Source organism: Trichinella spiralis (genome assembly GCF_000181795.1).
Source record: "Trichinella spiralis strain ISS 195 chromosome Unknown Scfld4, whole genome shotgun sequence".
NCBI lineage: Eukaryota > Metazoa > Nematoda > Enoplea > Trichinellida > Trichinellidae > Trichinella > Trichinella spiralis.
The window spans coordinates 1,273,854-1,299,392 of record NW_003526943.1 but is presented as its reverse complement, the minus strand read 5'-3'; the positions used below and the strand labels follow the sequence as shown (position 1 = coordinate 1,299,392).

The following is a 25,539-nucleotide window of genomic DNA, read 5'->3' as shown; positions in this document are numbered from 1 at the left end:
AATTTGTTCAGTTGTGCTTGAAAATAAATTCTATTCAAAAGTGATCCAATAAAAAAAAGAAATTGTATATATAATATCAAGTGATAGTTATGGCTGAGCATATTCGAATGGAGAGATTTTATCTCAGTTCTTCATTCGTACATAAGCAGTGCGCTGATTAAAGTCGTACAAAATTTTATTGAAGATGAAATAATATTGCTCATGAATTTCATTCGAGAGAGTTTTAAAAATTGAAGCCGCATAAGAGAGAAAATACCAATACCACATTAAATATTTTGATCAAGGAAATTATTATTATTATTTCATAACGGTCGCTTCCAATCAGTCGTTTGCTAAAATGTAAAATAATTTTCTTCTTCACAACAGCTGTTATTAAATAGAGTTTAATGAATAGGTAATATAATTTTTTTAAAAAGTAGAAGAATGTACATAAAAATTATTTTAAAGCTCTTTTGAATTCTTCACGTGTGGTAGATGTTGTGATTTTCAATTTTCCGTCCCTGATATGGTACGGCTAATTTTTTTCACTATGCTCGCAAAGCTCGGCAGACGTTCCGGAGAAACAAAAGTGCTTGGTTTTTGAACAACCGATTGCAAACGTTCCGGCACTCTGAAAAATGGAGAAGGAAAAAATAATAATATTTTAAATTTCAAAAAGTTCAAACTCAATGAACAGTGTTACTTCAAATCGGCCGTGGAAGGTACAAACGGATTGCGTTTCAAGCCCATCGACGCTACAGTATCTGGAATTGTGGTGATCTGCTCTGTCCAGTGTTTGTCTCTTGTCAAAGAAGGGGTTTGATCGTGGAAATCATCCACCATCAAATAGGACACTTGCAAATTGCGCTTTATTATATAGTTGACTCTTGAAAAAAAAGAAAAGAATAATCAAGTAATGAAGTATACTGTAAAAGTTGCATAAAAGAAAATAAAGAAGATTTGAACTGCCAACTCGAAATCGTCGTCATCTTCGCCGTACGGTACAATCAACACTTCGGCCACTTTCAGCCAACCAACGTAAAAAAGAAATTCCAAAAACAACGTTGCCGGAAATACAGTTTCCAAGCTGGTGTTGTTTTGATTTTGAGTATATTGTCGGGCGATGACGTTGGTCAGAAAATAAGATTCCGTCGCAATAGTGACCACCTATCAATTGAATATCTTGTTTATTTTTTTTTGAAAAAAATCTTTTTTTTCTTCCACCTGACCTGAGTATAAACCAACGGTAAGCTTATCCAACTGTAATATGTTAATTTTGTCAACGATTCACGAATTTTCAAAAGTTCCTGTTGGAAATGATGCTTTACAAAATTATTAAAAATTGAAACAACCACCATGTGGTGGTTATTATAATTGTTTTGTTTGCAATTTTACTCGTATAATTCTTGACATGTTCAAGTCGCACAGAATGCGGTTTTCTTTTCTCGCTTTTGCCACCAAATTGATCGCCCACTCAATTGGCAACCAAAACAGATAAACATCCGGATGCTGTTTGCAAGATATGATATATTCGTGTGATTCTTCTTCAGTTATAATTCCTGTTCATATAATGTTTTTCATAGAATTTTATATGCAAATTTGACAATTTCTTCCTACTTATTCTACATTTGAATTTTAATAATGGGAAAAATAAATGTTAAACAATGGAGAATAAATATAAATAATTTGAAATATTTACTTCGACAATTGTGTGTGTGTGTGTATGTGAATGGATCAAAAGCCGGTTTGTCAGCATTAGAAATGGACTGTTACCTGTTTTCACCAAGTGGTCTAAAGTTGGAAAGCGTTTCTTCACCGCCGTGCTGATGTCTCGAAGGACGATGATGCAGGATAAATTTACATAACGAGCCAACGTTCTCCTGAGTAGCCGGCCGCGTTCATCGTTTCCTTCGACAAACGACGCGATGCGTATCATGCAGCTGAAATTATCATTAATGCTATTTTCTTTTTCAAATACTCTTCACAAATATACGCATAATGTATGCACGTATGTATGTGTGTGTGTGTGTGTGTGATATGTGAATTGAAAATTAAGTATTTTTTTTCTCTCCAATCGCTGAAAAATGAAATTCACAATTTTCATTATGTTTCGGCATTGGGAGTAATAAGATTGAAATTTTCAATTTTCAACGTTCGCTTAAGCAGCAGAGTCAACAATTTTGTACGCCACGAGTGACGAGAAAATATTTACACTTCAAAGCAACGACGTCTTCCAGTGTCGAACAAACGCTAATAATTGTCAATTATTGCAATTGAAAGTGGAAATTATATGGAAAACATTTTCTTATCCATCAATAAGAAAATTTGTTGAAAGAAAAAAAGATATATATCAATTGTTTGTTAATAGCTATAAATAAATAAATAGACAGTATGAAACAACAAATCTGTTCGATATTATTCATTTCATCTGTTACACCAGTTGTAGAGAAGAAGAAATGCATATTTTAGATAAAGAAATTGAATTAAAATTTGCATTTCATACCTGTCGATCCATACAATTTCTTTGAAATTCGAAATCCACCTGTTGGCGACTTGGCTGACAAAAAATCCCATCAGAAAAGTCAACGGCAAGCTGAGATTCGCTTCGGAAAAGTAGAAAGCCACTTTTTCAAACATAATTTTCTGCTCATTGTTCAACATTTGCCAGTAGAGTAAATTTATTGAATAATAAACGACCACAAAAATCAACGCCTGCTTGTATATAATTTTGTAAACGCTACCCTTCCACCGGAAGAGCAGTCGCAAAAAATTGCCCAAACTGACCGTCGAACAAGCATTCGTATAGGAAATGGTCATTTTTTCGTGGTTGCTATTTCTGAAGACGAATATTTATTTCTACACTATGCCTGACATAATATCGACAGAAAAGTTGCAACTGCCTGCTTGTCTGCCTGCTTGCTTGCCCACTTGTAGTGGACAATCGACGCAAAAGCAACCGACAACGACGGCAAGCAGCGAGCGGTTCACAACCGGATCGAGCTAAACATGTGCAATATCGCCAGCTAAGCATGAACATGCAGCTATCTAGCCAGCTAGCTGCGCTTTTCATCCGATCCGTTTTGTTTATTCATTCAACAAAGCAAGCGCATACAAATGCACACATTTACATATACAAATAGATATATATAATTTTCTTTCAATATACATAACAACCTTTTCTCTCTTCCTGACAGTAAGCAACGCTTCCCCATATCCAATTGCTTGTTTATCACATTCAAAAATAATAAAAAAAAACAATATACAACATGAAAAATTGCAAAAGCAATTTGCTGTGATCAAATAAAATTTTTACATATTTCGACGATTCTATTTTTCATTATTTATTTTACAACGACATTTTTTCTGAACAACGGAGACCAACATACATATATTCCCCATCACTCGACTTTGCTTATATTCACAAAACAAACCTTACAGCCAAAAAACAACTTTATTTCCATGAATAAATAAATATCATGAGTCTATAAAAAGGTTCCACTATGAATAAATAAATAAATAAATAATGGAAAAAATTATTAAACAATATTCCACATAAATAGACAGCAGCAGCAATAATATGCAATAAATTAAGAAACAGTATTAAAATAACGAATTCTTTGTAAATAATAATAATAATAATAATAATAATAATAAATATGAATAAGAAATGCACTGCAAACGTTATTTTCATTGATAGTTGTTCGTTGTTTCATCGCTCACGACATGTGACATTCTGGTGGAAAGTCACCGTTCTGCCTCCATTCGGGAGATTCAATGTCAGCTTCCCTCATGACGGCCGGCTACAACAGAACAAATTTAATAATAATTTCTTTCAAATCAATCAATCAAATAAGTGAAAATATATGAATATCAAAAAATTTAAAAATAAAGTCATTTGAATAAAAAGAACAATAAACTCTAACAGGGCGAAAACGGACAACTCTTTCCGCTGTAGCCCCAGTTGCAGATGGAATTTGTCCCCGAGCGGTGAACATAATATTCCGTCGATAACGATATCTTGCATTCGAACGCAGTACCTAGAAGGAAGAAAAGAATTGCAAAGCATAGAAGCAGAACAGTCAGAGATCAACTGAATAAACTGAATGAATATCTTTTCAAAAATTTCCATACTCTTTGCACATATGCGGGGTTCAAGTTCCCTTTGCCTCCGATTGGCGCCCACAATTTCACAACGGACTCAAGACCAGACGTTGCCACGACCGAACAGTGGGGATGCGCTACCAATGCATTCACCTGTATCAAAAGAATAAATGAACTGAAAATTTGAGCAACCGATTTCAACTTCATTCTTCCCAACAACACATACCACACCCCTCTCTTCGCCAAGCAAAATGTTCACCAACTTCTCACTGTTTTTATCCCAGAAAAATATATGACCACAATCTGATCCGCTCATGATAAATTCTGACGATGGTCCATAAAAATTGATTCCCTTCACTTGAAAAAGAAAAAAAAATACAAATTAACAACTCAACAATACACAATAATTCAATTATACAATCTAACCTGTTTGAAAATTGCGATATCCGAAATAACTTTTGATCGGTGAAGCATAATCGGAATGAGAAGTGTCGAACAGGTGAGCCGACAAACCGCTGTATGAAGCCAACAGTTCTGCAAATGCAAAAAACAACAATGCAGAAAAAGTCATTTCAGTGTATTGAAAATTTTTTTCCACTATTTTACCCAAGCCATCGTGACTGTACACTATACTTGTAACAATGTTGTCAGATTCCAGTTCGGACTAGAATTTATCCGACCAATTTGAAACATATACTGTAATAATTTAAAAGAAAATATAAAAAAAACCTCTTGACGATATCGTCTTTCTGCACAAGGCGATTGCGCAACTTTGCGACGATCGAAAAACAGCACATAATTGCTCAATCCGGCGATGGCAAACTCTTCAGGCTTTCGCGGATGCGCCGCAATCGAATACAACGGATAAGAGATTCCGTTAACATCAGAAGAGCAGAACAATCTGAAAATTAACAAACTGCGAAAAATATTCATTACACATAATGCATTCTCGAATATTACCTCTTCGGTTCGTCTTCTCGTAAATCAATCTCGAACACATACCCATCAGAACCGCACGACAAGATTACGTTCGGATTATGAGATACCATGCTAATCTGTAAAGTAAATATCGACTCATACAATAAATAAATGGACAAGAAAGATGTGAAATAATGCTAACACTGTGCGCTGCTTCTTCGTGAAGAACCAACTGTTTGGAAACATTGACAGAACCATCCGGTGAAACTTTCAAGTAACGTACTTGTCCATCATAAGCAGATGTAACTATACCGCCGTCGTCGAGGACAGACGTAAATTTCGCCTGTAACAGAAATTTGAAAACAGTAATCTTTGAAGTCGAAAAGCAATAGATCAAAACCTGAAAAATGTTGTGCGTATGACCACTGGGAACGGTAACCAAAGGCTTTCCCAATGCCCAATCCCACAAAATTAGCCGACAATCGTCGGAGCCGCTGATCAACAATCTGCCTGCCGGGTGAAAGTTCAAACAATTGACACAACCATCGTGAGCTTCCAAAGTTTTCATTGCAGTCAAACGTCGAACAAAATGCAAGCTACCCATCGCTTTATAACCAAACCAATCGCTAGACATATTCGCCTTCAGCCCATTTTGACGCTCTTTCCAAGCACGCCAAACGTTCCAATTGCTACGCGGATATTCCCACTGCACAATTTCTTGTTCTGAAACAAATTTTTAAAAACAATAAACCAAACGCTAATTTCACTCTAAAATTATCTAATTGCAATGGACAATCAATAAAACTCATAAATATATAATAATAACTGTCATCAAAAATGCTATTTCATTCTCAACTTCTTATCTATATTATTATATTGCCATACGTGCAAACATATCGAAATATCTATTTATAAAATATATTCATATATGTGATTTACCTGAGGTTTCTGATTCGTCACGCGGCATACGTGCTTCAAGTTCAAGCGGATCATCCCACAAAGAAAATGATATGTCTGAAATTGAAAATTTTTTTAATTCTCAAAAGAATATAAAACAACAAACATTTTGCATCTTCATGCAAACAAAAAAAAACAACTTAGCTAAAAATAAAGACTTATCTGGTGCAAACTGACCTTAGCAAAATCATGAAAATAAACCATACATATCTGTAATCTTCTACAGTGCAAGGCATTAAACAAAGTTAAAAATTAAAAACATTTTAACAATAAAACATACCACTATCCATGTCACCATTTTCGCCATTGTCGTCAGAAGACCATAAGCTTTCAGAAAAAAATGACATTTCCGATCCTAAAAAACAAAAATAAATAAACCTGACAAAAGTTCCCTTTTGACACATATTTATATGATGCATTGTTTTTTGTTTAACTTTTTTTATCATAATGCAATTCTTTATAAATTAAAATAAATTTAATATGAAAATAAAAATCAATGCAAAATCTAAAACAAAACAAAAACTGACGAATTACAAAACAGTGCAACATAACAAAAAGTCACGTGACAGCTACATTAAAGATAAGCAAGTCTGTTGAAGTAACCTTTAAAAAATTAAACGCAAATTACATTTTATGATAAAATGACATAAAATAACAAAAAAATTCAAATAAAGATTCAATTACATTTAAAAATACAATAATACAACTGCGCAAATAATAAAGACTAAAAGACGTCTGTAGGTCATTAAAATTGTTTTATAATAATATAGCTTCAAGAATACAAAAAACTGAAAGTATTATACATGAAACATAAATCATTTAAATTGTACTATAAAGTAACTTTTAAATACAAAAAGTTTCGCTTAATCATAGCAATAACTGATGGGGATCAATTTATGAACATCTTCATCTAAAAAATACAGCAGAATAAATAATAAGCATATAATAATAATTAATAAATAATAATATAATGCATAATGCAAAGCTCGTGGATCAAAAATAATTTACAAATATGGTTAAACAATGTGGAAAGTTCGTTACTTGTAAGTACAAAAACGCGACACGCAAGCAATGTCATCCAACAAATAAAAAATATAAATTTAGCCTACCTGTAAACGAAACGTTTTCTGAAGATGCAACATTTCCTCGCTCTTGATTAGGATAACAATCCCATATGCGCTGCAATTGATCTTCATTACTTTCGCTTTCATCGTCTGAAGGATCGCCAAACATTTTCCGACGCCTAATTAAAAACTCAAAAACAATAACCACAACAAAATATTAGAGCACCAGTTAAAAAGTTATAAAATATATAAAATATATTTCATTATTAAAACGCTGTTATAAAAAGTCACGTCAACACGAAAAGAATGTTTGTTGTTACACTTGATGGCATACGGTAACATTTAAGAAAAAGAAAGACTTATGCATTTAACATTGCATTATAAATATAAAATAAGTAGAAATATTCAGAAAACTTTGATTATAATACATTTTTGCAAAATTAAATCTCACAAGTAGAATTCGAAGAAATCACTGTAAACTATTTTACGCATGCATTTCATTTATGTATGTTTTAAAAATTGTATTTTGTAAGTTTCGCTTAAAAATAATGGAATATTATTATTCTTTATTAATATTTTCACTTCCATATGCTAAAATATTTCATTCTGGGAACATACAAAAAATTCATACCGTCTAAACAATAATTCAGGTTAACTGTCAAATATTGCCGGTAATTGATAACTAATCACATGCTATGATAAAAAATGATACATTTCTAAAAATAATTTAATTTAATTAATAAAATAATACGATCAGCTTTGGGGATTTTATAAATTTTAATACAGTAAAACTGTAAGTTCTGATATTTTCAGTTTTGTAAGCACTAAAAACGATACCAAACAAATCGTTGACTTTATTGTTGTCATTGTGCACTTAACTGTTGCATTTTCAGGGATTCAAAAAATATACAAATTAAAAATTATTAAAAATGTTTTGAAAAAATTAAAAAGTTCACTATAGTTGCCCTGCTTCTTCCCTTTTTCATCAGAAAAATATCTTGAGACATTTACATGAATGAATGAAGGTAAAGCTGTAATAAATATTTTACGTGACAATAATTTCCTTGAATTCAGTTTTTGCTGAATGCTTTTTAAATTGTAAACAATGATTTTGACACATGTATTTGTTTATTACAAAAATGTTACACTAAGCGGCAATAAAAGAATGCATTACTGTGCCATAACGCACAAAACAATCGCAAAAGCTCGCTGCATTGAGAGTGATGGGTCTCCACTGAGGCTCTTCCGCAGTTCCCATATTTTTCATTATTTCTAAATTTCGATGACGTTGTTTACACGTTCCCCAGCCTAAAATACTGATAAAATTTTAAAATGGCTTTAAAAAAATTGGTAATTTATAAAGTATGAAAATAAAAAAAAATTTTTTTTTAATTGAAATAGTACCTGACAAACATTTGGTGTCGTTATCGCAAACCAATTCGTTGACGTATCGTGGAAAATAGTTTTCAGGCAATTTCCTCCAAACCCAACAAACATTGCAAAGACCAAGCCATTCCGATCCATCTACCGGTTCTCCACGTTTTATGCAATCAATCCTGTAACGTTTTCCTAGAAATATTAGCAGCAACCTGAATGAATATAATGAAGAAAATATAATATTTGTTTTTTACATTTCATTGTACGAATGTGGTTTTGAATAATGTGAATGTGCAATATAAATAAATAAATAAATAAACAAATATGCATGCATCTACCTATTTCAACTTCTGAAATTTCACGTCGAAATCTTCTGGAATTGGTGCTTTCAGTTCTGTTCCATTCTTCCAAGCCTAAATGGGAAACCGACTGCAAAGCTTGAGCCATGGTCGAGTTGAGAACAGTTTCGGTGTTGTTAGCTTTCCTGGCTAAATTTTTCAAACGATCTTGTATAGCTGAAAATCGGAATCGTTTGCATGTAATTTTTTCAGCAACATTTGGAAAAGCGGCTCCGTTGATGAAGCCGAGACTTTTGCGTATTTCGTTGTACTGTTGCTCGCTCAGTAGTCCCATTTCCCGGAGTCGTTGGGTGAGCATGAAGGAACAAAACTGGCATTCAGTGTCACGACATCTACTGTAACTGGAAGTTGTGACGGTCAGTTGCGACTTGTGAGTCGGATGTTCAAATGATTTGGGCATTACCATTCCCGTTGCTCTGAATTTTGAAACGGTCTAAATTTTGTACTTGAATTCTCAAAAAAATTCAATTCCACCTTTCGAAATATTAAACGGAAAATTTTTCACTTAATCTCATTTTTATTTATCAACTATTTATCACTGTTTAATGTTGTGGAAATTAAAATATTACGACCCTAAAGTACGTTAAACATTTCTCTACTGGATAGGGAGGTGCAGGTGGATAAGGCATTTCTTCTTCTCCACCGGTAAGACTCCACTTTGCTGGAACTTGCATCATCATCAAATCTGGAAATTCAATGATCGCCTCTTCCAAATCGACAGCTAAATAACGAGAATCATAGCTGCTGCATTTTTTCTCGTTCACCTGTTTGGCACACGGACACTAAACATGTAATAAGAACAACAGTATATTTTTATCATATAAATTGTTAATAAAAATATAATTTTGAAAATTATTCCATCATAAAATTAATTTTCATCATTGAATTTTTTACACATTTCACTGAAGAAAATCAAGTATAATTTCAATTTGATGTTGACGATAACCAAATACTTTAATGTAAACAAAAAATACAAATTGCTTTACATGCATGTCAATTGAATTGAATTTAAAAAACTTGTCAAATTATACAGCTCTATTTGGGTAAAAAGTAAAATTCTTTCATCATGTGAAAACTAGTTTTCTCCTGTCGTAAAAAAATCAGTTGCAATTAATTTTACAAAAATGATCAAAAAGTATCAATCAATGAAATGCATCATTATATTTTGTTTTTTTCTTTTACATTTGTGTACTTTTGAAGTTGATGCATTTCAAGAACATTTGAAAAGTTTCTTCATTCATATGAATACAACAAAAGAAAATGTATTTCATTGGCATTTTCATTTCAAGATTAAACTGTAATACATTTTTCACATTGAACATTTCATTATTTCAGTAACAAATGTGAAATCTGATTTTGATTTGATATCACAATTATTGAACGTATCATTAATGGTTTAAAATCTGGCTGCCCTAATACAGTACCATTTTCGGTTGAATTCTTATTCACTTTTTTTATTCAAACAAAAACAACCTGAAATTATGCAAATGTAATAAAATATTCTGTGAAAGAAATTTTAGAAATCTTTCAATTGTAAAAATGCAATGAAATTGAATTTGAAAATGTAAAAACTCTTTCAAATATTATCTCGATCAATGAATTGCAGTTCAGCTGCACTTTTCAATGCTTATTCTTGGAGGTCTATTTCATAATTCACAATTTCAAGTATAATTACAATGAATTTTTATTGTTGCAAGATATAAAATAAAAAAAATGTGAATTCTTACAACTTAGAAACTTAAAAAGGAAAAAGACATTTTTTCACTTACTGTATCTTGTTGTGCGTTTTGTATGGTTGAGATTGGTGGGCTGCGGACAGGAGGATTTGCATAAGTTTGGAGAATAGACGAAGTTAGTGGAATTTGCTGTGCAGTAAAAGCAAATGCAGGAACAATTCTGGTATCGCACTCAGCTCGGCAAAGAAGATCGTCGTCGCCGGTTGCAATCAATGTGATAATGCTAAACAATTGTTCAACTGGCATTGTAGCGCTTAATGGGGTTTGAAATTCAAAATTCAAATTCATACAAACAATAATAATAATAATAATAATAATTTGTGATTATAAATTTTCTTTTTTTCCAAGTGAAGTGAAACAAAATAGAACAGTTACTTGAAAAGAAGCCACATACAAAATCGATGGTCAAAATTGATTCCAATTATTCAAGACTGCTTGTTCTCAGCGGCAGCGTAGTCGATGCTTGGAAAAATTTTCCCAGCAATGATTCAGTTGATGAAGAAGTATGTTTTCAAGTTTAGCTGCGGTAAATTGGGTGCAACCGGTTTGTATTTCCATCAACGTTTCATCAGCGGCGTTGTGCAAAAATACCAGACCGACGACGGCATGTCGACAATCACCATGAAAGCATGTCCAAAAATTTCATCTCATCAAAATTTTCCAAAATTAATTAAAAAAAAAACATTTTTTTAATAAGGTGATTTCTTTTTTAATTTCAATTTTATCCGTTTCTACTGTTGTTTATTTTGTAAACTTACGCAAAACCCACTCACTTTTTTTGTACAGTTAATGCAAATCAAGTTAATTTTTTCTTTAATCAACTAATCACAAAATTATTATTGACAGTATGTCATTCGATTGAAAATTGATATTGGCAATCAATTTACCATTTCTATTTTGAAAGCTTTGTTGCATTCTTATTGCACTATTATAAATTTAAAATTTATGCAAAATAAAAATATGATAAATAGATGATTATTTTTTCAAAAGTAATAAATTTTTAAAATTTATTAAAACACACAAAGATACACGCACTCGGATGCAAAAGCATATTTTTATCTTTGAAACAATTTTTCACTTTGTCAATGTCTAAATTTTGGACAGGCAACTATGACGTAGAGCAGTTGCATGGAATTCAAAGTAAATCAATTGGAAAATTTGCCATTTTCTTAGCCATAACACATTCTGAAAATCATTAATCACTGGTCACTGAAAACAACAAATCTGCATATTGTTATCTCCAGTTAAATGATGAGCAGTTTATTCCCTCTGGTAACTACTTTTCTCATTGCCAATTATTTTTCGTATTGTTCTTCCTATCAAACGGATGCTTTATCGAAGATGATAATAATGAAAATGTCAAAATATTCACCAAACAGGTTTAAAAATGTTTCATATAAAAATATTACTACTGCTCAGAATAACGGCACTGTATCACAATTTCAGAAAATTATTCTTACCTATTATAAATAGACGCATCAGAATAAACATTTCAACACGGACAATATTTCCATATGTTTCACTTAGGAGAAAACGTTAAGATTATTTTCTGTATAATAATATTATTCAATGAAATGTTTTCTGTTATTTAAATATTTTACAGAATGTTTATAAATAATATGTAGGAAATAATGAATCAGGGCCGCTAGCTCAATTGGTAGAGCGCTCGCTTTGCATGCGAGAGGCACGGGGATCGATACCCCGGCGGTCCAATGCTTTTTCACTTGCATTAACCTTTTTTTTCCAAAATCATTTACTTTAATTAAGAAAGTCAACTACCTATAGTGTGTCTAAATGCATGTCTGCTTTATCTCCGTTTGTTTAAAAAGCAGTAAATAATCATTATCTCGTTTGAAGGTTCGACGTTTTTAGTTAAAATAAATATTGCACCAGTGAATGAAATTATATCTGATTTTTAGCTGTATTTGATCGTGACAATCATCCTATTTTTGGATAATTTCAAATATGACTTACTAGCTATTAAATGAAAACGGTTTTATGTATACGTTGACTTAATGCTTTAGCAGAAATCATTAAAAAATAAAATAAGGTAATACCACACACTATAATATAAATATTTCATATATATTAATTTTTTATGTAAAAATAAAATAATTTTATAATTTTCTTAATTAAAAAAATACTTTTACAGCATAATAATGATTATCAAGTTTTTATTCTTACTGTATATTGCATTTGAAAAAATACCTTTCTTATTATTGTGTATTTTGGAATAATTTTTTCATTGTTATTTTTACAAAAAATGAATGATAATAAAAGTTTTGAATCATGGTATGCTGTACTTTATTCAATTTGCTATTCTCCAGATGGAAAGTTACTTGCTGTTGCTGACCGCAGTGGTTATGTTAGAATATTTGAGTATATTCCTTTTGTATATTTCTGGATGTTATTGATTTGAAAATTGTATTATTTTTTAGTTTGGCCAAAACAATGGATTCAGAAACTTATGAGACATGTTTGAGTGTTGACTTTAAAGGTTTGTTATCAGAAATATATTGTTGTTGTAATATTTATTATTATCTATATTCTTATAACTATTCATTTCGGATACTTCAACACAAGTTAATTTTTAAAATGAAAAATAGCGAGTTGCATCCATTTAGTGATGTGCATTTGTTTTAGCAACTGTGGGTTTTGTTTATGCTTTGGCATCTAAAGACAATTTATTAGTTTGGTATGTAGAGAATTTCAAAATGCTGTTACATTGATGTTAAAAAAAATTTGCCTTCTTAGTGGCTCTTCTGATGGAACAGTTCAATTGTACAAATGGGACGATTTGAATAACGGTATAATAAATGAAATTCGCTTAAAGAAGTCTTCCAATTCAATGAACAATGCTGAAGTGAATGTTCTTTGTTTCGATTCTTTTGTAAGTGTTGTTGTTTGTTTTATTTGTTTTAGTTATATTTTTTTTAGCAAGCTAATCGTTTGTATGCTGCTGGAAGTGACAGTTTTGTTTATTGTTATGATATTGAAACTAAAGATATTGTTCATCAGTATAAGGAACATAGTGAAGATGTTTATTGTCTTTTGCAAATGAATTCGAATGTAATTGTTTCCGCCGGAGAAGACGGCAATGTTAATTTTTATGGTATGTATGAACTTTATTGTGATTTTATTATTTTGAAAAGCTTTTATAGATCTTAGAACTAAAGGTTTGAATAAGACGTTACAGCCATATAAGTCACCAGCCTGTAATCGTTCATTTGGGAAATGGATTGGCTGTTTAGCAGTTGATAATGATACACTTGTAAGTGGATTGTTTTATTCAGAGTCATTTTTCTGCTACATGAAGAATGATCATTTTTTAAGTGTAAAATTTGCATCTTAAATTTTGTACTAATCTTTGCACTCCTGTGATATTTTAAATCATTTTTTAGCTTTGTGGCGGTGGAGTTCATTTAGGTATTTGGTACGTTGGTTCTTGCGATTTACTCAAAGCAATGCCTATGAAAGACGTGACTTGGTATTGTGCGCTAATGGATAATGACGCGGTATGACTTTTTTTACCAGGAATGTTTATGTCAAAAGTTCAAAATGTGATGAATGCCATTTTATAATGTTAATCTTTGAATAAATATCCGAAAGAGTTTAATGTATTGGTTAATTTTTGATAATTTGAAAAGTTTATTGAACGCAATTAACAGAATTCTTTTGTTTTCAGAATAGTAGAATTTTACATTGTATTTTAATAAATTAAAATTTTTGTTTCGAAAATTAGTAACATTAATAAAAAAGCTTTTTTTTCTATAATTTAGATAATTACTGGCGGTTCACACGGTCATTTATCACGTTGGAATCATTGCGGTGATCATGTTTCTAATTTGGCTACTACGTCTCATTCTGTATATGACGTCAGGAGGAACACTAATTCAGATGAATATAACGTAATTATATTTTGTTGTATTACAATTTTCTATTATATCCATCTTCAGGTATTCGCATGTTGTGGTTCAAGTAGCGCTGTGGATGTTTTCCAAGATTTAGGTTATCGATCATTTTCATTAGATGTATTAGATTTTGGAAATATGGAAATATGTTAAAGTTTAAATGAAAGGAACTTTGATAATGAGAAAAAGAATGTAAACGAACGATGAACCTTATATGTATTACAAACCCAGAAATTTTAATTTTTTATGTTGGCTACTTTGTTTCATTGGCGCACGAATTCTAGTTACATTTCACAAAACACACTAAAGTAAAAAAATTATTGTCTGGTTTAAACGTAAATGACCATAGAAATGGCTGAGAAATTCATTTCATTACCTTATTTTTTTGCTATGACGAAAAATATAACATGATAACTCTTTAATAAAAACTGGAATTTCTTTGAAACAGAAGTTAACACACTGAAATTTACTAAACAATTAATTCATAACTGTAAAGGGAATCATTGCTCAGACATCCAAGGAAGATTTTCACCCACATGAGCGCATTCAGGTGGAAACCGCGAATGATAAGGAAACAAATCATCATTGCATGAATTCCCTTTTGGGGAGTGCGCAAAATGCGCACTGCGGAATGCTCTATAATGTCTGGGATAAATAAGGAATTTGAATATTTTTATTGGGTTTAGTAAATACGTAAGAAAATTCCAACATTGTCACTTCTTTGCATGGTCATCGAACCCAGGTTGATAATTTACTGTTTGTTGGCAGTTTTTATTTTAACATTTTAGAAAAACACACGCAGGCAAAAAAGTAAACAGTGAAAAATTTGTTACATTAACTGTTGTAATTTTACTGCACAAATGAAAACTGTCACCGGTTACTGCATCATTTGTAATTTATATGTTATATTATTACATTTATTAATGATATTTCAATTTTCAATACAGTAATCTTTAAGAACTGTCAAGTTGTATTTGTAGAAATGTCAACAAGTAATACTGTACAAGTGGGAAAATCATTATTGCTTTACTATTATTTTAGAATTGAACAATACTTTCAGATACGTAAATTAACAATAGTAAAAGAACTCTGCGAAAATCAAATAACTTTTGAATTCATTTTAATTTCTGAAGCACTGAAAGCGATAAAAAAATGTGTCTTTTGTGCATTATAAATAAACCAGTATAATAGAATGAAACAAAAAAAAAATCTTCCGCATTCAAAAAAAAGGGAACATCATCTACTGATTCTTGTTCTTCTTATTATTATTATCAAATATTATTCAAATAATCTGCGTATTTTGTACAAAATAGAAATAATTAATAATGTACGTTTCATGAAATGACTAACTGATGCAGCATTGTTCCTTTACGAACAAAACAGTCACAAAAAGTAGCAGCATTGAATTTAAGAGGCTTCCACTGAGGTTTCTCTTCAGTGCCAATATTTTTCAAAATTTCCAAACTTCTTCTGCGCTGCTTGCACGTGCCCCAGCCTGCCAAATGCGAGAAATGAAATTTGAAAATTTTAATACAAATTACTATAGATGGATTAATTTACCTGACAAGCATTTCGTGTCAGTGTCGCAGATTACTTCGTTAACAAAACGAGGAAAATATTCACTTGGCAGTTTTCTCCACACCCAGCAAATATTGCACAATCCAAGCCATTCAGTACCTTCCATCACTTCTCCACGTTTCAAGCATTCAATTTTGTACTTCACACCTAAAACAAGTGAATTAAAAACCTGCAGTAGATAGTAATCAAAATGTAAATTTCACAAAAAAAAGTATTCAAACGCCAAATCTGGTCCACACCTAATTCATCTTTGTTTGTTGTACTTCGTCCACGGCGAACACCACGCCTTTTATCAAATCTGTTGAAATCCTCAAAAAGCGCATGCGTGTAATTATAAACGACCGAAGTCCAATATTTCATTTTTTCTTGTAAACTCTTAACACGTTCGGTAATTTGTGAAAATCGGAAACGTCTACAAAGTTTGATATTGACTTTGTTCGAAGCGGAAATATTGTCAAAATCTGTCTGACCAAATTCTTGCAATATTGAATGCAACTGTGAATTATCCAACATTCCAACTTCCCTGAGGCGACTTGCAAGCAGCTGAGAACAATACATGCACTCTTCAGTTTGACACAGCCCTTTTCTCTTCAAATTAATCAGTCTACCCCTGGGACGTTCATTCTAAAATTGATCATTTACATAAAAATGATAAATTTGTAATAATTTCAATTATTAAACAAAAAAAACCAATCCTACCAGTATAATATTATTGTACATTATTGAAGATACAAATAACGTTGAATTGTAATATAATGTATAAAATAAAACAAATGCAAAACTTTACTGATTCTTCAGCTTCATTTCTCTCTTCAGATTCCCAACTTGATTGAATGTCGAGCATGGTCAGATCAGGAAATTCCAACATCGCCTCTTCAATGTTAGCAGCCAAATAACGACTGTCATATTGCCTGCATTTCAAGCCATGCATATCTTTGGCACAAGGACACTTGAGTTATATGAAACATTAGAAAAGTATCTTAGAAGCTTCTTTTTAAAAATAAACAAATAAATATTTATATATACACACGCATTACACATTCCTATTCAACTGTTAATGGACAAATCATGCATAATCAAAGCATGTACAATGGTAGATGGGAGCTAGACCTTCAAAAATTTCTTTCCATTCACCAAAATAATTTTTTTAATGTAGACAACAAGTAATCACAGTTGACATTTAAAAATCAATTTTTATTTAAAACATTTCCGATTAATAAAAATTTCTTACACTTTCTAAAGTTTCAGCTTTTCTCACATACTTCAAACCTCGGTTATTTCTTCTCGACAAACGAAAAGACGAATTCTGGCATCCAAGATTTGTTTCACAGTAACAAAAAACATTAATAAGAAAAATGAAGTATCTAAAGCAATGAAAAGAAAAAGACAAGTAAACAACAATTTTTTGAAATAATATCCACAATTTTTTTTAATCTTCAAAAAATTAACAGTAATAAAAGGTGCTGATACAGGATGGATTGAATGGACTCACCCATGTTTAAACTGCATTTTGTGGGAATTTTTGAAGAAAAAAATAATTACTATCTTAAGACAATATTTCGAACAAAGATGAAATGAACTGGAGTGTTCCGTAACCGACTTTTCAAACTAATTATCCAATATAAATTGACAAACCTGTTCATTTTAAATTATCAAATGACAAATTAAAATCATGCAAACAAAAAGCTTTTATTACAAGCAATTAAAACAATTTCGCACTTTTCATGGGGTCAAATTTCAAACAAATTGGGCAAAATTCGCAGACAGTAGTAGCAGTGGTTGTTGTTGGTTTTTACGATGTATTTAAAATTTCTCTTTTTGACGTTTCTGATGCATCCCTTCATTCTGACGTAGAATGGCGCCTGGAGCAGGATAAGGACGTTGTTGGAATAACGGACCGCTGGCCGTTGGATCGACGCCTGTTTTCGCAACACCACCGACATCAAGACCAGATGACCATTTACCACTGGAATAAAATATAATTAAAACATCCTTCATCAGCGTGGAAATAATAAATGAATCGACGATATACTGTATTTTACAAATTTATTTACATATTTTATATAACCAATAATTTCTAACATTAATACAAACAAATAAATGCTTAATAATCAGTTTGTAAAAAGTAAAATCAAAAAGAAAAACCTCCAAAATTTAACACCTAACAATTGGATGATAAAATGCCTAAGGAGCTAAAAAAAATCAGAGCACATGTAATTTACAAACCATCATTCGGGCACATCAACAAAAGTTACATAAACTAGATTCCAACGTAAAAAAATAAACTACTAAATGAATGTTATTTATTTGTAAAAAAATAAAATCATCTTTCGTTCACTTATAACATACCGTGGAACTTCAGAGTAAGATGCAGGATCCATTGGATCGAGATCAGATGTCGATAATTTTTTTCCTTTAATTAATAAAACAACATCATGAATGTATTCCAAAGTAAATAAAATCTTACTTTTGCTTTTTCGTGCATCATCACTTTCCTGAAATAAAATAACAACACTAAATGCTTCTCGCATCATGCGTAAAATGAAACACAAATCAATAAAGTGAATGAATTCACATGAAATATCACAATTTTCTATGTTATAATACAACTTACAACCGCTTCATTAGTTTCATGATGTGACTGCATTTCTTTTTCTTTTATTTGCTTTTCAGCTGATAATTTTGCAAAGTAAACTAAACAAATTAAAAAATAAAGAAAAATTCCCAACATGGTTAATAATGATAAAACCTCTAGCCAAAACGCAAGCTGGTTGAGAAATCTGAGCTGCAGGATGCAGTGGAGAAAACCAACAAACTTCTTCAGTGACCGTATTCCAATAATAATAACGACCAGTGCCTGGATCGTAATCTTCTTCCCAATTTTGAGGCAGTGGAAATTCACTCAACATTTTACGCCGAATTTCCAAATATTCCGGATCGACCCTGCTTTCAGGAATGCCATCGCCCCAGTGTGAAAAACAAAATTCAGTGCACAAATGATACGGATTCCATTTGTTCGGACATCCTGGAGCACCGACATAACTCCTACGTGGCTCTTCTCCCACGCTGACTGGATCATCATAACTTTCGGCAATAACTTCTTCTTCTTCTGCTGCTTTTTCTAATTTTATCAAAAAAATCAAATTTTATACTTTAAAACAAAAACTTGACAATTGAAAACATATTTATTTAACAATTCAATTAAAAACGCTCACTATCAAATTCTTTAAATTTTATGTATTTGCATTTACAAATTCAATGGATACTCACCACTCTTGATTATACCACGCTTTTTCAAACGGGCAAGCAGAACTGGAGGAAGTGGCATAATATCTGAAACATAAAAAGTACATTCATTTCGAAGTTAAAAATTAATCACTGTTCTGCAAATTTCATTTTCAGTTCATTAAAAAGCATAAATATGAAAAGCCGTTTGCCACTGCAATAAAATTACAAAAAATTTAAATAATAAATAAATTAAATTTATACAATGATTACTGAAATTTTAAAATCATTTACCGATGAGATATAGAAGAATAATATGAACGCTTTTCTCAGGTGATTCTTAAATAAATTTTCCATTGTGCATTGCAAAAAGCTAAAACTTACTGAATTAAATTTCCTATTCAATCGGTGGCTATTGAAACAGAAATTTATGTTTTTGGTAACTTCGAAATGAAAAATAAATATGTAACATTTTATTTATTTATTAAATTACGCTTGTTGATGACAAACGAACAGAATGACAGTCTCATTTGGAAAATCAAGTATTAATGTTGACAAAATTGTTTCTTATAAAATAAATTATTAAAGGAAGAAGATAATATCCAATGTGCAGATAATAGTAATATTGTTAATGCAATTAATTACTTTTTTCATTTATCGCACAGAAAAATCCGACATCCGTTGCCGTTTTACTTAATTTTACAACTTTGTAGGATGAATTGAAAAAGTTGTTTATAAATATTTATGTAACATATGAATTTATTTTTCATCATTTTATATTTAAAATTTTTCATAATATTTCGAATTTTGTACAGTTTTTTTTCAATTCAAAAAAACAAACGTTTAAAGCTGAAAAAACTAGCTAAACCAGAACGTTTTATTTCACTGTTCAACTGTTACCTAATTTTTTGGATCAGCTTAATGACAGTGACGCAAATGTCATAAAATTTTATTATTCTTATATAATTTTTTTGGACAGTATCTTGCTTGAAAATTGTTTTCCAAACGCGTAGATATTAATGAAATGAATTTTACCAAAAGAACATTATTACATTCAGCAGATTCATTTCAAAACTCAGGCATCATTCCAGCTCTAACTGTTCAGTAAAGTCCACAATTATTATCGTACTATACATAATGTAACAAAATAATGGTCGTTTTTTTTAAAAAGAAATTTCAGAAAAAAATAAACTTTTTCATGAATGAGAAAATGTCGATGATTTTGCATTTGTATCTCCAGTCCCATTTTTTTATTTTTCCATTCAATGTTCTTGTGCTTAAAACTTTTAAACATAAGATAATATGTTGTTTTTTCATTTTTCCAGTTGCGTACAATGAATATTATTTCTTCTGTTTATCTGTTCAGCTTTCAATTGACATTATCCGCAAAACGATCATAAATTGTATTCACATCTTCATGCTGGCATGATGTGATTTGTATAAATAAGCTATTCAAATAACTTTCTCCAAAATAGAATAATTCACTAGATATAAGTGGAATAAAAACAACTAAAATAACATTCTGATAAAAAAGTTTTGTATTAATGTGTAAAATTGATGATCTCAAGAAATTGGTTCTTCTGTTATAACTTATGCTCCTTTGAAATGGCCCATCCTATTTTCTTGTGTACCTATAAAATATTCCTTTTGTGATGTTTGAAAATGAAAGTATTAATGTATCAAACAAACAGTTTACTTCAATTTATCGATCATTTCTTAAAAAATTATATTTTTAATTTTCCACCAAAAGTAACAAAAATTTCCTGTGTTTTAATTTAAAAATACTTTTATTATATTTTAAATATTCTGCATGAAAAATTTATTATTAAGATTTTTACTAAATTGATGAATAAAAATTTACAAGATATAATGTTTAATTTCAATATAAAATTTTTACTAATTAAACAATAAAAAATGTTTTAAAAAATTAGAATTTTTAAAGTGAAAAACAATTTTGATTATACGTTTTATTGATGATTTTAAAAATAAGTGTTAATTTTTTTTAAATACTTTTGCACATAAATATTTATTATTTTGTTTCTATTAATAATTTGGTTAAACAAGGTTGAACTATTAAATATAATGATGATGGAAAAATTAATAATGCATAACGTAAAGCAATCACATTTGAGAATTTAACAATACCAGTTTTTGAAGTAGATTCTTAAAAATAATTATGCTTGAAAGAAACTGATTTTTGAAGATGATATGAAAATTGAAAAATTTATTAGCATTTGAAATTGCATTTTTTGTTTGTCGTAGCAGTTGTTCAATTTGCACATTTTGTAACTTCCTCAATAAAAAAAGAATAAATTACAAAAAGTATAAATTTCACAGCTCAATGATAGCAGCTGTTGTGGACATTTGCAGTTAAAGTAAAAATAATTGCACTTGCTGTTGTATGTTGTAAAACACTTTTGCAGCTGTTTTGATGAAATTACTATTTCTGATTGCAATATTTTTCAGAATTTTATGTTAAAAAACACATGTGAAAAATATAATTTAAAAACTGTTCAATAAATTATGAAGCAAAAACAAAATTTTATGACTTTCAGTGACTTTCAGCGATTTTTAAATGCTTATTATCTGCTTCAAGATATTGGCTTATGACAATTGCTTGCTAAAAATATAGTATTATTTACCTTTCAATTGGAAAATGATGTTTGCTGTTCGGCAACGCAATAAAAGCAACGATCTTTTTTGGAATTTTTATAAAAGTCAATTCCCGCAAAGAATGCTAGTTTGGAGCATCGTAATAAATCATTACAACAGACAACAAGATGCAATGCAGATGATGTAAAAAAAATCAACAATAGCAAAGCTGCAAATTTATAAAATGGGATAGCTATAAAAGTTAATATAAACAAACTTTTATGAATCTTTCAAGCTAACACTGAAATAAATAAAAAGGTTTTTTACCTACTCACATTTTGCATTGTCACGTTTTTATTGATTGTTTTTTTACTTGCAAATTACTCCTTTTTATTTTCCTGCTTTATGAATTTATCAAAAAAAAATATCTTCCCACATGTGTTATTACCAATTAAACATGAAAAGTTGAATATAAAATAGTATCCTTTGTAGTATAATCCATTAATTGTATTCTATTATTATTGTACAAATTGATGTTTTTGAAAAATTTTCCATATTTTTTGTATTATTAAAGCTTTATATGAGTATTATTTTGCAAAATATTTTATTTACATATGATTTATTGTTTTCAAATTGCAATTGCAAGTTCTGTAACTGCAGTGATAAAAAAACTAATGCAAAGGTTCTCTAAAAGAGAATAGTTACTGTAAATTTCACCTTATTGATAAACAGTGTTAAAGTTAGCATTATTTTGCATTAATTATTTATGCGCAGTTATTAAAATTGTAATCATTTTTTTCGAGCATGTAATTTTTGATAATCTCTTGAAATGTTCAATAAAATATCACTGAACAAGTTCGTTTCAATAAAATCTATGAGTATACATCACATATATTTAGAAGATTATGTAAAATAGATGATTTACATGCAAATGCAACTTTTGTAACAACCATAATAAAAGTGAATTCTGAATGAATGAATTGCAAAATGTAGTTTTTTAACAAAATAATTTTCTTCAAATTACACAACGTCTAGCAATAATTTTGACAAAGCAGTCAGCTTTTCTAAAATGTTTCATTATTTAGTATTTTACTATTGACAGCCGTTGTCAGCTGTTTGATACATTCTTAGGTTTTCTCTTCTTGTGGTAGTGGTAAAAGAGGCGGGAGACACGTTACTTTGCATTTTTGCAAGTGCAAAAGTGAAAATTGTTTTCAAGCTTTAAAACATCAATGTGCATTGTACAACAAGTTGCATCGCAATCATCCACTGCATTGCACATTTTACAAGTCCAATTACACAAAATCTTTTGCATTTGTTACAGCACTTACAATAATAAAATTTGTTTTTTATTTTGCAAAAAATAATTTACTTTAATGACATTTTAATGTTTACTGTAAACGTTTATTAATCGATCTGTTTGTCAGTCTGTGTCTTTACGAGCATTTCAAGCACTAATTATTTTCACAGGGTGATAAAATGAATCACAGATGTAGAAGGAATTTCGAGTGCAGTGTTTTCAAATTTTGCTTTTTGAATACGCAAAATTTAATCGTTTACAAGTGATTTTGTATAATACTGGTAAATGCAAAATGAATTCATAAAAAATGCACAAAATTTAGGGTAATGGTAAGAAAAATGCAAGAACTGGAATAAAAATTACAAAGTTATGCAAGCATAAGTTGTACTGCTAATGTTGAATTTTGTTTTGTTTTAATAATTTCAAAATTATGTGAAAATGATTTGCATAATCTGTTGTTGTTGTTTTAAAATTTTAAAATTTGCAATATTGTCCGCTATTGTGGAACATAAAATAGATAGCTTTATTTTTAGCCATACCAAAAAGAACGTGTTTTTGTATGGCTGCCAAGTCATGTGATGATTAGTCACGTGCACAGTTGTAGGTGGAAAATGCTGAAATGATAGTCTGCTATTCTAGACAGCCATTCAGCTTGCTGCTGCACATTGTTGAAGAAGCAAACGATCGATGCGTTTGCACTGAACGCGTCGTTTCAGAAGCGTCGCAACGGCAGAACTTCCATGCAACGTGTCCGCCCATTTGCAGCTGGAACCAAGTCTTGCCGTGGACAGTGAATGGCTTCTGCCCAACGATGGAATTCGACCACAATTTTTGCATTGCATTTTTTAAAATAAGAGATATTCAATAATTTTTGCACGTCCATCTTCATCACGTCGACGACCTTCTTCTACACCACTTCTAGAACTGCCAAGTCTGTTTGTCTGTGCAAAATTGATTTTTCTTTTTTCAGAAAACTTTTGCAAGCGTCAATTTTTAGCCCAACTGCACAACGATCAAAATATTAATTTTTAGCACAAGCAGGATCGTTCAATAATTATCAATTGTAATTTGAGTATTCAGGGGGCAAATATTCCAAAAAAAAACAATAATCATTATAATCTTTCTTATGATATTTTTGCATTTTTATTGCTTATTTACTTCTTCTTTTTATTTTTTTAATCAATTTTTATGTTCAGCACTATTATTCTGATTTGTATCTAAAATGACTTTTTCTACCCTCTTGCTCATCAAACAAAAAATTTTCCTATCAATTGAACTGAATTGCACGAGATGAACTAACTGATGATAAAATTTGCATTGGTAGGGAACCAAAAAAAGAAACATACTGGATGAGGTAAATTAAAAAAAAAGTTTTTTTTTAATCTTCTGCTTAGGGAGAGTTTAGCTAATTGCTTGCATACTACAAAGATTTTTAATTACGCTCCATGCAACAAACGGCGCGCACAATTAGAGACAGCCCCTGCCAGAGAGACAGAGAGTGTGTGTGTGAGTGAGAGAGAGGCAAGCAGCTTTTTGCCAACCGAACAGCTTTGCAGCCAGCTAGCTGGCTGGCTAGCTAGCTAGCTAGCTAAGCATCGATTTTCACAAAGTCACAAGACTGAGTAGAAACAGAAGAAAAAAAACAAAACAAAATGACGCCCACTCAATTTCTGCGAGTGTGTGATGGCGCAAACGTGCACCGCTTATATTTTGCTTGTTGCAAAAGCACACGGCTTTGCAGCTTTCAAATTGCGTGCTATTTATGCTATGCTCTTTTTTCTCCCAACCCCTCCGCCTCTTTCTCTCCGCTCATATTGCTTTTTTTGCACTTGCACATGGTTTGATGACAGAGTCGTTGAACAGACGCAGTATCCGGCGGAAGGTAACATAATGAGCAAATTTTTGTTATTTTCTTGAAAATACATCTAGGAGGCATTTTATTTTGCAAAAAGTAACATTCATAAGTTATTGAATGAAAATTGCAATGCTTTTCTATTTATTAATAATTGCACATGTGGAAAATTTTAGTTTTTTGTTGGTATTGGTGTTGATTTATTATAATAGCAGACACCATTCTTCTCCTCATTTGGCTTGATAGATATGTGAACAGCTGAAACAGCAAAAATAAAATGTTAGTAATATTATATAACGCAAGATGGATTATTCACATTTTGATTAAATTTTACAAAAGAAATAAAGCAATTTCTAACATGTAGAAGATGTAATATGCATATTTTTTTGGTTGTTGTTGTACATTGAAAACGAAGAGGACAAGATGCATCCTGTTGAGCATAATTTGAGTTTAAACAGAGACGACCATTTGCAGCTATTTAGACTGAATCGAGAAAACATTGCTGTTCCTGTTTTATTTGGGGGTCCACACATACGCACACACACACGTTGGAGAAAATATAGTTCAGCTGATGCGCCTATTAAACAACA

At 30.8% G+C, this 25,539-nt stretch overlaps 6 protein-coding genes and 1 non-coding gene across 7 annotated transcripts; 3 read left to right on the top strand and 4 right to left on the bottom strand.

The window, feature by feature from the left end:
* Positions 1–888: 888 nt before the first annotated feature.
* Positions 889–7,188, bottom strand: Tsp_00315 (bestrophin-1). The gene is made up of 13 exons (XM_003376071.1): positions 7,065–7,188; positions 6,236–6,310; positions 5,938–6,012; positions 5,201–5,721; positions 5,041–5,135; positions 4,852–4,981; positions 4,507–4,614; positions 3,903–4,016; positions 3,700–3,779; positions 2,483–2,815; positions 1,753–1,919; positions 1,375–1,538; positions 889–1,146 (listed from the first exon to the last, which is right to left on the bottom strand). Exons 1-13 carry the CDS (start codon positions 7,186–7,188, stop codon positions 889–891), a joined length of 2,244 nt encoding a protein of 747 aa, XP_003376119.1.
* A 978-nt stretch (positions 7,189–8,166) lies between these two features.
* Positions 8,167–10,737, bottom strand: Tsp_00316 (conserved hypothetical protein). The gene is made up of 6 exons (XM_003376070.1): positions 10,525–10,737; positions 9,948–10,050; positions 9,338–9,476; positions 8,735–9,171; positions 8,424–8,588; positions 8,167–8,327 (listed from the first exon to the last, which is right to left on the bottom strand). The coding sequence occupies exons 1-6, from the start codon at positions 10,735–10,737 to the stop codon at positions 8,167–8,169; spliced, it is 1,218 nt and encodes a 405-aa protein (XP_003376118.1).
* A 1,393-nt stretch (positions 10,738–12,130) lies between these two features.
* Positions 12,131–12,203, top strand: Tsp_00317. Its single transcript has one exon. It is a non-coding gene; the product is annotated as a tRNA-Ala (tRNA).
* A 739-nt stretch (positions 12,204–12,942) lies between these two features.
* Tsp_00318 (THO complex subunit 6-like protein) lies at positions 12,943–14,555 on the top strand. The gene is made up of 7 exons (XM_003376069.1): positions 12,943–12,988; positions 13,197–13,381; positions 13,429–13,603; positions 13,653–13,762; positions 13,893–14,006; positions 14,271–14,399; positions 14,448–14,555. Exons 1-7 carry the CDS (start codon positions 12,943–12,945, stop codon positions 14,553–14,555), a joined length of 867 nt encoding a protein of 288 aa, XP_003376117.1.
* A 347-nt stretch (positions 14,556–14,902) lies between these two features.
* Tsp_00319 (hypothetical protein) lies at positions 14,903–16,911 on the bottom strand. Its single transcript, XM_003376068.1, has 5 exons — positions 16,699–16,911; positions 16,220–16,604; positions 15,963–16,127; positions 15,753–15,897; positions 14,903–15,047 (listed from the first exon to the last, which is right to left on the bottom strand). The coding sequence occupies exons 1-5, from the start codon at positions 16,909–16,911 to the stop codon at positions 14,903–14,905; spliced, it is 1,053 nt and encodes a 350-aa protein (XP_003376116.1).
* Positions 16,912–17,783: 872 nt separating this feature from the next.
* Tsp_00320 (putative WW domain protein) lies at positions 17,784–19,308 on the bottom strand. The gene is made up of 5 exons (XM_003376067.1): positions 19,251–19,308; positions 18,730–19,101; positions 18,595–18,653; positions 18,330–18,475; positions 17,784–17,946 (listed from the first exon to the last, which is right to left on the bottom strand). Exons 1-5 carry the CDS (start codon positions 19,306–19,308, stop codon positions 17,784–17,786), a joined length of 798 nt encoding a protein of 265 aa, XP_003376115.1.
* A 3,721-nt stretch (positions 19,309–23,029) lies between these two features.
* On the top strand, positions 23,030–24,122 carry Tsp_00321 (putative parathyroid hormone 2 receptor). The gene is made up of 5 exons (XM_003376066.1): positions 23,030–23,086; positions 23,631–23,694; positions 23,737–23,887; positions 23,955–24,032; positions 24,068–24,122. Exons 1-5 carry the CDS (start codon positions 23,030–23,032, stop codon positions 24,120–24,122), a joined length of 405 nt encoding a protein of 134 aa, XP_003376114.1.
* The last annotated feature ends 1,417 nt before the right edge of the window (positions 24,123–25,539 follow it).

Bases quoted from the DNA above. Each gene is read 5' to 3' on its own strand.
- Tsp_00315 (XM_003376071.1), bottom strand. From the start codon at position 7,188: ATGTTTGGCGATCCTTCAGACGATGAAAGCGAAAGTAATGAAGATCAA. The intron at 4,615-4,851 runs GTTGCGCAATCG...TTGCATTTGCAG, and splicing joins TGTTTTTCGATCGTCGCAAA to AACTGTTGGCTTCATACAGC. The intron at 2,816-3,699 runs GTGAGCGATGAA...ATTCGTCTTCAG, and splicing joins CCACCAGAATGTCACATGTC to AAATAGCAACCACGAAAAAA.
- Tsp_00316 (XM_003376070.1), bottom strand. From the start codon at position 10,737: ATGCCAGTTGAACAATTGTTTAGCATTATCACATTGATTGCAACCGGC. The intron at 8,589-8,734 runs GTAGATGCATGC...TAATATTTCTAG, and splicing joins AATTTCAGAAGTTGAAATAG to GAAAACGTTACAGGATTGAT. The intron at 8,328-8,423 runs GTACTATTTCAA...TCAGTATTTTAG, and splicing joins CGACACCAAATGTTTGTCAG to GCTGGGGAACGTGTAAACAA.
- Tsp_00318 (XM_003376069.1), top strand. From the start codon at position 12,943: ATGGATTCAGAAACTTATGAGACATGTTTGAGTGTTGACTTTAAAG. The intron at 14,007-14,270 runs GTATGACTTTTT...TCTATAATTTAG, and splicing joins CGCTAATGGATAATGACGCG to ATAATTACTGGCGGTTCACA. The intron at 14,400-14,447 runs GTAATTATATTT...ATCCATCTTCAG, and splicing joins CTAATTCAGATGAATATAAC to GTATTCGCATGTTGTGGTTC.
- Tsp_00319 (XM_003376068.1), bottom strand. From the start codon at position 16,911: ATGCATGGCTTGAAATGCAGGCAATATGACAGTCGTTATTTGGCTGCT. The intron at 16,605-16,698 runs GTACAATAATAT...GATCAATTTTAG, and splicing joins TTATTTGTATCTTCAATAAT to AATGAACGTCCCAGGGGTAG. The intron at 16,128-16,219 runs GTGTGGACCAGA...CACTTGTTTTAG, and splicing joins AACAAACAAAGATGAATTAG to GTGTGAAGTACAAAATTGAA.
- Tsp_00320 (XM_003376067.1), bottom strand. From the start codon at position 19,308: ATGCCACTTCCTCCAGTTCTGCTTGCCCGTTTGAAAAAGCGTGGTATA. The intron at 19,102-19,250 runs GTGAGTATCCAT...TGATAAAATTAG, and splicing joins GCGTGGTATAATCAAGAGTG to AAAAAGCAGCAGAAGAAGAA. The intron at 18,476-18,594 runs GTAAGTTGTATT...ATTTTATTTCAG, and splicing joins ATGAAACTAATGAAGCGGTT to GAAAGTGATGATGCACGAAA.
- Tsp_00321 (XM_003376066.1), top strand. From the start codon at position 23,030: ATGTGCATTGTACAACAAGTTGCATCGCAATCATCCACTGCATTGCAC. The intron at 23,087-23,630 runs GTCCAATTACAC...CTTTATTTTTAG, and splicing joins CTGCATTGCACATTTTACAA to CCATACCAAAAAGAACGTGT. The intron at 24,033-24,067 runs GTTTGTCTGTGC...TTCTTTTTTCAG, and splicing joins CTTCTAGAACTGCCAAGTCT to AAAACTTTTGCAAGCGTCAA.